At 36.1% G+C, this 10,597-nt stretch overlaps 2 protein-coding genes across 2 annotated transcripts; both read right to left on the reverse strand.

Moving 5' to 3' along the window:
- Positions 1-302: 302 nt before the first annotated feature.
- LOC118742165 lies at positions 303-5,306 on the reverse strand. Its single transcript, XM_036474125.1, has 5 exons — positions 4,614-5,306; positions 4,051-4,226; positions 3,784-3,968; positions 2,630-2,821; positions 303-314 (listed from the first exon to the last, which is right to left on the reverse strand). The coding sequence occupies exons 1-5, from the start codon at positions 5,159-5,161 to the stop codon at positions 303-305; spliced, it is 1,113 nt and encodes a 370-aa protein (XP_036330018.1). The 5' UTR covers positions 5,162-5,306.
- A 1,119-nt stretch (positions 5,307-6,425) lies between these two features.
- On the reverse strand, positions 6,426-9,514 carry LOC118741773. The gene is made up of 4 exons (XM_036473744.1): positions 8,738-9,514; positions 8,401-8,573; positions 8,139-8,323; positions 6,426-6,771 (listed from the first exon to the last, which is right to left on the reverse strand). Exons 1-4 carry the CDS (start codon positions 9,490-9,492, stop codon positions 6,457-6,459), a joined length of 1,428 nt encoding a protein of 475 aa, XP_036329637.1. The 5' UTR covers positions 9,493-9,514; the 3' UTR covers positions 6,426-6,456.
- Between the last annotated feature and the right edge of the window lie 1,083 nt (positions 9,515-10,597).

Consider the following 10,597-nt stretch of genomic DNA (forward strand, 5'->3'; position numbering starts at 1 on the left):
TAGACTGGGAGTCGGCAAACCAGATATCCTTGATATCTTTCCTATCGGGCGTCAACGTCTTAAAGGCCAATTGGAAAGAGCCGCAAGTGAAGGAGAAGTGTCTGGAGTTTTTTTTTCATTCCACCTACTGGTGGATACTGGTAATAAACTTTTACAAGTTGTAATTGTTGAGGTTAAACTTGTTGTATGGAGTGGACCACTTTAAAACTGCATATTTCTCTCAGTTACTTGTCACCTAATGACAATTTTTAATCAACGGTTGTATTATGCTTACGGCTATTTTTCTCAGATTTCTTGATGATCTAAGAGAATTTCTGCGTAAAAAAAAAATAAAAATTTCAAAAGAAACATTACGCTTGTGGTTAGGGCTCAATATGTATTTTGACACAACTAAGAAAAATTTTGTTTGCAATATGATTTTTTATTTTGCAAATCCAATCACAACGTGTATGCGGGAAACAGCAGCTACATAGTTATAAGCTATATTAAGTTTTATTTATAGGATATGAGCGAGAAGAAACGTGAATAAACCGCTGTATATAATTTGTTGAAAGGAAAACACGTAATGTTTTATAAAAGCGCATTGTTTTACATTGTAAATTATAAAAATAGATATACGTACATGAATACTATATAAGCATATTTGAAAAACTGATACGACATTTGTACATATACCGTTATGCATGCGCATATGTAATATGTAAGTATATATGTATATGCATTAGCCGCCTTCATTGCTTCATGGTTTTTTCTTTCTTTTCTGTCCCTTCTTTTTCTTGGGTGCCGGCGCACTTTGAATTGCCTGGAAAAATATTTAGTTATCTACTGTGATTATAACAGGGATGTTAATCATTATGAGTAAAATAATTTAAATCAGAACTTAATCATTATTTTTAGGTTTTATTTTTCCACTTAAAAATAATGATTATTTATAAAATTGAAAAGGCTATACAGACGCAACCTACTGAAATTTTGACCAGACAGGTTTGGTAATTATTCCTTTTATTAGAGTGCTATCGCTATCTATGAAAAGGATGCGTTAGAAATCACGTTGGTATAGCTTTTAAGTTTTTTGAATGATCATTATTTTTAAGTGAAAAAATAAAACTCAAAAATACTTATTATCTTTGAGCTAATAAATAAAAACCATAAAATAATCATTATTTGTGATCGAAAATATAAAAACTAAGTAATAATTTCCATTGAGCGAAAAAATAAAACTCAAATATTAAATATTATTTCTAATCTTTATTAATTAAACTCAAAAAATAAAATCATTGGGCAGCGTGGCGACGAATAACTGTTACCCCGGTTTTTTTTTTTGAAATAAACGGGTCCTTTATAGATTTTGCGAAAAAAGTATTTTATTGTTAATTTTCCAGAGATTTTTTTTTTGGTGGTAGTAATTATTTATTAAATTTTAATCCTTATTTACATTTGCTAGCAGTGTAAACTTTGAGAGAAAAGTTCATTTGGAAGTAAACGTTTGAAGTCTCAAAGTAGACCGTACGCAGTAATATGTATCATATGAAGTAGACATACAGTCATTCAATAAAGTTTATGTACAGCGATTTTCGTTTGCAATACGCGAAACTGTTTTTAATTATTTTATTTTTCGAAATTTTTTTATAAAAATATGTTTAACTCTACAACATAAACCCCAAAAATCAGAGCTCCAAACCTTGTGCAAAATTGAAGAAAATACTGCGAGTTTTCTTGAAAATATTACACTCTTTTGAAAAGAGTTGAGTATGCAGTTTTTAGCCCATTGGATTTTAATATAATAAAGTGCAAGTCTGACGAAGCTAGGACTTAGATACCAATGACTTTTGAGACATTTTTTTGCTGCCGCAAATCATTGGTAAGTCCTAGCTGCCTCAGACTTGCACTTTATTATACTAGAATTGAATGGGCTAAAGAACTGAATACTCAGTTTTTCTCTAAAGAGTGTAAATAAAAAGTGTAACATTTTGATGGAAAATTGCAGAATTTTGTTTAATTTTGCAAAAGGTTTGCAGCTCGGATTTTTGGGGACTTAGTCGTAGAATTAACCATATTTTTTAAAAGATTTGCGCAAACTAAAAGAATTAAAAAACAGTTGCCCGTATTGCAGAAAAATGGATGTACCTAAACTTTATTGATGGACTGTATGTACGCACAAAACAAATTGAAACACAAACAATTTATTTTGAATATTTTTTTTTTTTTAATTTTTATTTGAAATCAAACAACCGGGAAAATTAGCTCCAAGTGTTCAATGCGAACGATTGTATTTTACGAAAAGCTCTTTTTCGTTTAACGAGTTAAATGAGGCCAATTTGAACGTAAAATTATTCTTGTAAGAAAGTCGCAAATGTTCGCTTAGTCAAATTCCGAAAAAAAAGTATTTTCGAATATCGCATTGCATGCATAGTGCGACTGCTCCTGACATTACTTTTCTATATTGCGTTTGGGTTTAGCGGCAATAATTAGATAAATAATAGGCTCGTTGCTGCGTTGGTTAGCAGTTTTATGTAAATTTTGTTTTTAAAGATCTTTCGACAACACGAAAGGTGTGAAGGCCCCTAATGCTTTAAAATGTTTTTCGTTACCCTTCCATGGTACTGTTCTCTACCCCCATCTCACTTACCGGCTCCTCTAACGCTTTCGGCTTTAGAACTTGATCGATCTCCTCATGAAAACGTTCAATTTGTTCCGTCAAAAATTTTCTCTGATTGCGTATAGTCTCCATCGTAGTACGCATGTATTGGTTGCGATTTTCGTACTCATCATATGTCTTATTGTATTTGTTGGTCATTTCTAGCAAGCGATTTTTATATTTCTGCAATAAATCATTCAATGTATAAGTACTTACATAAGACTTATGGCCTTATTCATAAAAAATAAAGTAGGTTTAAAAGCTTTATAAATTGACGTTTTCAAAAATTTTTCAATTTGTGGACCCTTTTGAAGCTACTTTGGTTTTTTTTATGAATAAGGCTATTAATCCTTATTTCTATTCCATATATCACGACAAGGTCTAATGTACATATCTTCATTAGGGTGGTAAAAAAAAAAGTTTAAAATGTTAAGTTCCCATCCTCTGGGATTTTACTAAATGGGAAATAAGAATAACCGTTTTTTTTTTTTGGGGAAAACACTTTTTCGTAGAAATTGTATAGAATTCTTGAAAACCAATATTCTTCGATTCGAAAATTATGTTTCCCTTTAGGGATCTTCCAGAAATAAAATCTAATTCGTCAATGTTTTTGCAAAACCGCCTAAATCGCCATTGTGTCAAAAATGAGTTTTGATAACCCTGAACTCCAGGCATCGAGATTTATGCATAAAAATCGTTAAATCGTTATTGAAACAACAGATTTGTAAAATAATAGCTAGAGAAAATACCGCCTATCAAGGCAACGCCTTCAAAGAATAAACCGTTTTTTGCTCTCCTGTAAAATTTGAGTGCCGTAAGATGGGCGGTTTTGCAAAAACATCGACGAATTGTTTATTTTACCGTTGTTCAATATGCCCCCCCCCCCCCATATTGCAGTTTTTGAGGTTTTTGTACGACCTATAAAAAATAGTTGATGCTAAGAAATGGTTAAGCAACTGGGTATTGTTATTGGAGGTCTCCTAAAGAGAAACCAAATTTTCCGATCGAAAAAAATTGATTTTCAAGAATTCCATACCATTTCTGCGAAATAGAAACTTTATACAAAATATTATTTTTTATCCATTTAGAAAAATTCTACGGTTTCTGATGAACCGATGCAATTAGTTGCCACATTGAGTGCTTGCCTCAGTGTCCGAATAGTACGAGTTTAGGGAACACTGCGAGGTATAAGATTCCCTCCGCATTGCCCTCCGAACTTCTTCGATCTTATCTGTGTATTTTTTCAATTCCCGTTCAGCCTTCAATTCAGCTTGTGTCGCATTCATTTGATAGTAGTTTATTTCGTAGCGTATCTTTATCGGATCCAACACTTAAGAATTTTATATTTTAAATAGTATTTGGAATAGTAGGTACATATCTATATCAGAACTAAACTAAATTGGGTTACTCACCATGAGCCTCCATTAGCTGTTTCTCAATCTCCGTCTGATATTCCTTATTGGCCTTTTCTTTATTTTTAGCAGTCCTATTCAGCAGCCAATCGCTGATCAGCTGTTGCAACTTCGCCTTATTTTCAGCCAACTCATCCTCAACGGTATTTTCTATAGTCAGCAGTTTCTGTATATCCCTGTAATAAATTTTCTTGTATTTTTATATTTACTCACAAACAGGTTCTGAGGGACAGAGAATGTGCCAACTGTGATAAGGAATGGGTAATACGAATGTACTTTTGATTTAAATATGTATACATACATATCATCCTTAGTATAGGAAGGCCAAATCTAAGAATTCTGTTGCTTTACAAAGTAATGAAAAAACTCCATACAAAATCAAGTCCTTTTGTTGCGAATTTCTTTTGAAGACTATAAATAATTTTACGTTGTAGTAGATATAAAAATCCAGTAGTGAGTTATCGGTAGACTTTTGTAAAATATGTATTGGATTTGAGAAGCAAATGACTTCGTGCCTTTCTATATTGAGGTAAAACGATATGTATTTATAAACGAGTACTTACTTTAACATTTCATTCTCCATAAGCTTTCCAGCCTGTACGCTGGCGAACAGCGTCGTTATTATGCGTACACATTCTTCTATGTCCACCTGCAACTTTCGTACTTCCAAACAAACGTTCGACACTTTCTTCATTAGCACATCGATCCCCGCATTATTGTTAACTTTATTTCGCTGCTCGAATTCCTTAGCCGACCAGCTGAATACCTTGAATGGCAACGGTTCCTTGAGATGTCTAGTATTCTTACAGACAAAAGATCGATAAAGAAGTTCCATCTTGTGTAGTATATCAATTTCCAATTGTTTAATAGCCAAATCCCGTATATATTTAAAATCCTTTTCAGTGGTTGGCTTTAATTGGCCAACGGACCATTTGGTTACTTTCTTGCTCAAGGAAAGCGTGTCTTCTGAACTGGTCTCCTCAAAAACCTCTGCCATTTTCTGACCCTGTTCAAAGTCTTTGAGCAGCAGCTCGTCGACAATTCGAGCTGATTTGGTTTCCATCCTTACATCTCGCAAGAATTTTACTTCACCCACCGACCCCATACTCATAATGGCGATATTGCTTTTTTCCGAATCTCGTCGAAGTCAAATAAAGCACAAAACAGACAAAATCAGAAAAAGGATATTATCTAAATAATTTCAGCGACGTTTAACGAGTGTACACCCTTCGAAATGTCTTAAATGAAAACTGTGAAACAATTCATTCAAAAGTTCCTAAGTTGGGTTTAATTTCCGTTCAATTATTTCACAGTGCAATAGTCGGACATATGTACATACTCGGTCGGATTTGCTTGAACGTGCTTCAAAGTGAAAGCTTGTTTATCGAATTTTCCTGCAAATAAATCATCTGCATATTTCGTAAAGCTACGAACCAGTGGACATTTAAACCGTGTCTTTTATAGTCATTAGTTGACCATGCATTGGATGCAACCGCATGCCCGAGATCGATATTCGAGTATGAAAACACTTAAAATCCTGCTTGGAAGAGAAAAAAATCACCCGCCGCCATGCTTCAACTACATATCTTTTAGATGAGAAATCGTACTGAAATTGACAGAATTTTAAACCACCAACTAACATACAGATGCAACGTAAGCTTTTGCAGTACTCAAATGGCGATGAAGCGAAGATGACAGATTTAGATGATTTCGAAGTAAAGCATTTCGAGCACCGATATTTCGATACGTTATAACTGGTTGCAAACAAAAATGGCATCGTTTTATGATGTATTGTGGAACGATTTTCCGTCATCCCTTGTCAAATTTGGTTCGTTCGCTTCGTTTTATTTGGGTCACGGTCTCAGTAGCCCGCTCGCGAGCTAAAGTTTAAGGATACGTCTGTATTTAAAAAAAACGCCGCTCGGAGTGTGCTTTCACTCTACGTGAAATGAAATGAAAGCTTAAAAAGCTGGAAGTTCCCAACTCTTACCTAAGCTAAAGCTTACCATTTCTGAGGCATGTAGTGTTTTTAAAGCTTTCTATAATTTTTATCTATATCGGCCACGACCGAAACATATGTATGTACATACAATAAATATTTACACAAGTACTTTCTATAGCTTTGATATGGACACGCACAACTTAAAGGCTCTAATTAAAGTTCCGAGGCTAAGCCAGTGCCGATCAGAAAGACCATTTACTCTCACCGTGTCCGTATCTTATCTAAATAAAGCTCTAAGTTAGGGATTTTGAGCGTGGCGGTGCAAAACGCACCAAGCTCTCTAAGATAAACCCATTCACATATTCTAAAAACAAATGCAAACGCACAGTTTAAAATTTATATTTTTGAATTTATTTCAAATACATTTCCCATTCTTTAATCATGTTGCCATACCCTTCAGCAATTCATTGTCCTGTTTTTTTCTTAATTAGATTGGGTATATTTTTCCGGAAGCTCAAGACGCTGGACCTGGACTTTTGTGAAAGGGAAATTTGCGAAGGCTGTCTTGGCACACGTTTCCCCTTCTTTACTTTATCGCTTTCAACACCCGCCAATATATCTCGAACTCTTACTTTCATATACTCCATTTCTGCTTCCAAAAACTTCCGTTGTACCGCCATCTTATCGATATCACTTTTCAACTTTATATTTTTGTCGTTAATTTCGTTGAATTGACGATCATATTCGTCGCTCATTGTGGCAATTCGAATTTTGTATTCCTGCAAAAGCATTAAGTCATTCTGAATTAGGTGTGTGTGTTTTTTTTATTTAAGGAGATGGGTAAATTCCCTGCAGCAATTCGGACTGACCCTAGGTTCGCCCTCGGATTGTCCCTATTGTTACCAGTACTAGTCCCTCATAATGCCGCAGCCAATGGTTTTAACTGTCACTTTTAACATTGGCGTGTCATTGTAAAAAGACCGGTCCACTCAACAACTTACCATAAGATAGTCTTATTCTGGTTAATTGTACTTTATTATCTGGTTTTGAACTAGACAATTTTACTTTTCGTAAGAACACGATTTCTTTCTGCACTTCACAGATGTCTTTTTTTCGTAATTAATAAAAAAAAATATCAAAAATATTATGTTGTGTCTGAGCGCATTCGGACCCGGGCCCTCCTGGAAGCTAACAAATAGTACCAAGCATCTCTGCACTTTCAGCTACAGCCACAATATGTAAATATGTTTTCGTATCGAGCCCTAACCGTAAAAAAGTCGTAAGCGACATTTTTTCAAAAAATTTCTTTTTTATGCAGAAATGTTCCTAGCGCAACCAAATGCATTTCTGCATCAAAAATAAAATTTTGAAAAAAATTTCGCTTACGTCTTTTTGGCGGTTAGGGCTCGATATGTTCGGTTAGAATAAAGGCCTAATCAAACGATTGGCCTTTGCTATTTACAGGGTGGCGTTGTTTGGAGTTTTTTTTTTTTTTACTGAACTCGATTTTTATAAAAATGTCTAGACAACACCACTCTGTGACTGGCAAAATGTTTGTATGTAAAAAGCTGTGAGAGTCTCGCTTTTTGTCTAGCTCTAGACCAGTTCACTGGGGACTGGTCGAAATCTAACATTTTCGATGCAAACAAATGTTCCATTCTAACCGGTGAAGTACTGGTCCTTTGGAAAAATTGGAAGCCTTATTGCTGCATGGTTAGCTCCCTGCAGAGAAAAACCCGCACTAGTGAATCAAGTACCTAGTTCAGTAATAATTCTTGATCATCAAAAACGAACCAGTCGAATAGTAACTACTACTACATTAGCAGTCCAAAAGCAGAAAAATGTGATACTTTCTCGAAAAAAAATTACACATACAGAGCGAGCTAGATCTCATTTTTCGAATTTAGAACTGGTTCGGAACAAGCGAAAAAGGCATCCAGCGGGGGCCAATTGACACTTCGAGTAGAATATCTCAATGTTAAGTTCGCCAGTGGCTATCATTGCAAAACAGAATAAACCCGACTTAGTCATGTCTTTAAATTTTCTAGAACTGAACCAGTGCGGCGCTAGTGCGTTTCCCTACAGGGCAGCATTAGCTCGATGATAATGTTAATCTCTTGCGCCTAAAACTATGCTAGCAACATACGTCTATCGTTATATACATTGACTGCAACATCAACCGGAAGCAATTCATTTCTGTGCTGTATTTCGTTTTGGCTTTGCTCAATTCCAAACTCAGTTGCCTTTCCTTGCTGTCACAGAGATCCCTCCATTCTGCGACCCTTTCCTTCGAATATCTGAGCTGATAACGATTCTCGATGGGATATCGGACTGTTGAGTGAACAAAACAAACAAATTTGGAGTTAACACAAGCGCCCATTAATATGTACATTGATATGCATACGAACCCCAGGATGCCATTGTTTCCAATTCCAGAAAGTTTTTGACAATGTCGCGGCCCTGACTTCGACGTTTTAATGACATATTCGTAATCGTATTGATTATCTCACATAAATACGCCACGCCGTCCTTCAGTTCTTGCTGGATTGTATTGTGCATGTCGAGTAGTTTGTGAGCATCGCTAATTTTGAGTAGGAATAAACTATTTTATTAATTTTTAAGATATATACATATCTAGATATATACGGTAATGATCATAAGGCGTTCTCACTGAGAACCCCACTGATCCTCATTCATGTCTGTTGACGAACTATACAAAATTACCGCACCTTTGACGACACTTACTCTATCATCCGCACCGCATTCGCTACGTATTCCTTATTTTCCGAGTAAAAACTCAACAAAAGCGGCTTTATTAGTCGCGCCAGCTCTAAAATATCGACCTGCAACTTGAAGGCTTCCAAGTGTTTCTCGCTTAGAGATGCTTCAAATATATCCAGCCAAGCGATGCCCTTCAATTGCCGCCTGGCCAAGAATCGATCCTCTGTCCAACTGAATAGGTGAAAATGCTCCAAGTTTGTTGTTTTGATACTTTGATCGTTCATGCTGCTCTTGGTCAACTCATAGCGCACGAACAGGCAATTGTTTATATCGTTGCCTAATTTCTGTATCGCCAGCGCGCGTACTAGCTCGTAGTTTGGTCGCTGCTTATGACGCACCAGCTCCCAGAGCTTATCAGGTTCGCAGATAGAGGAAATGCTGGCAAGCGATTGCAATTCTCTCACGAATTCCTGATGAAACTCGGTCCAGCGGGTAGTCTTTAGTACATCGAAATCAAAACTGTCTCTTTTCGTTTTCTCCTCCTTTGCTTCGATATGTTCTTTTAGTTCTGGATGTTTAATTAAAAATGCGCTCAATACGTCATCCTTTAAGCTATCCGGAAGACGTAAAAGAGATCCACCCATCACCGACATTATTTCTCTGTGATCGTCTTCGTCCATATCGAAACAGAATGCGTCAATAAAGTCGATTTCGTCACCGCCATAGTTGCTGTAGCGGAATTGAGTGATGCTCTTGCTCAGTTCTATTTCTGCTGCCATTCTAGGACGAAATCACAGAGTTATGACGCTTGCGAAATGTGTTCTTGAATTGCGTGCATGGGTCAAGCAATTGATAGCGTAGTACCTTCGCCGAATGGAAAGACCAAAACGCCAGCAAAAAAAATGTAAAAACTAATAATAAAAAATTTATATATATAAAAATATAAAAGAGAGTTTTACAAAACACGTGTGTCTTCTATGAAAAGTTGCTATGAAATGTAAAAAAATGAAGGAAAACATATGTATGTAAATAATCATTTGGAGAGATATAAAGTAACAGCCATGCCTAATTAAAAGCGTTGAGCGGAGCACAGCGTTAACGCTGGTAGGTTATACCTCTAAACAAAAGCACCCCGCCACGTCAAATGAGCACAAATTTGAGTGTGAGTGAAATACGAAAATGGTAATTTCATCGGCATCATAAGCCTGCAAAAAGCTGTCCGGTTCCCAATCAGGCTCGTTTACCCGTAGGAGACCAGTTCTTGAATCATCTGACAAAGCTAAACATTATGAAATTTCCACTGATAATAAACTAGGCTAGAATTCTCACCTCCTAGTAAAATGTATGTTGGCTCTTAGAAGACCTTTTGGTAGGCCGTCCTTAATTTTGATGGCCACAAACCATACAAAATATTTGCTATATACCGTTTTAACAAACCTTTAAGCTTTTATTTACTCTAGGTTTCAGGATCAATGAAAACTTGTCCAGTGACAGTCTTAGAGTCACTTCCGGGGTTTGGATCCACTCCGTATTTAGGTCCAAAATGCCTCTGATCTGAATCCGTTCGTTGATCTTAAACAGGTTCAGGATATAGGACAGAATAGGTGCGGGTTTAAAGACGATATTGCAACAGCCAGTTGTCCCACAGCCCTTAAAGTCGAGGTGTTAGAAGTCCCAGGTAAAGCCTTGAAAAAAGTTTTCACACAGCCAAGGGGCCATCCGGGTTAAATCTCTTATGCGTTATCATTTGTGAGCATTTGGTGCGCTGGGATACATATGTATGTGCATATAAACTTCGTATTTTTATACTTGTATATACATACAAACGTGGGTATAAATTTCACCCGATTTGGCCTACGAAACTACGCGAGCGTTACTCATAAT

This window comes from Rhagoletis pomonella, unplaced genomic scaffold (genome assembly GCF_013731165.1).
Source record: "Rhagoletis pomonella isolate Grant_MI unplaced genomic scaffold, Rhpom_1.0 Rhpom_scaffold_00006, whole genome shotgun sequence".
NCBI lineage: Eukaryota > Metazoa > Arthropoda > Insecta > Diptera > Tephritidae > Rhagoletis > Rhagoletis pomonella.

What these genes read in the sequence shown, in the direction of transcription:
- LOC118741773 (XM_036473744.1), bottom strand. Translation starts at nt 9,492, where the DNA reads ATGGCAGCAGAAATAGAACTGAGCAAGAGCATCACTCAATTCCGCTAC. An exon ending in GGAAACAATGGCATCCTGGG is followed by an intron (nt 8,324 to 8,400) that starts GTTCGTATGCAT and finishes TTCACTCAACAG; the next exon opens with TCCGATATCCCATCGAGAAT. An exon ending in CAATGTATATAACGATAGAC is followed by an intron (nt 6,772 to 8,138) that starts GTATGTTGCTAG and finishes ATGCTTTTGCAG; the next exon opens with GAATACAAAATTCGAATTGC.
- LOC118742165 (XM_036474125.1), bottom strand. Translation starts at nt 5,161, where the DNA reads ATGAGTATGGGGTCGGTGGGTGAAGTAAAATTCTTGCGAGATGTAAGG. An exon ending in ATGGAGAATGAAATGTTAAA is followed by an intron (nt 4,227 to 4,613) that starts GTAAGTACTCGT and finishes AATTTATTACAG; the next exon opens with GGATATACAGAAACTGCTGA. An exon ending in ACAGCTAATGGAGGCTCATG is followed by an intron (nt 3,969 to 4,050) that starts GTGAGTAACCCA and finishes AAAATTCTTAAG; the next exon opens with TGTTGGATCCGATAAAGATA.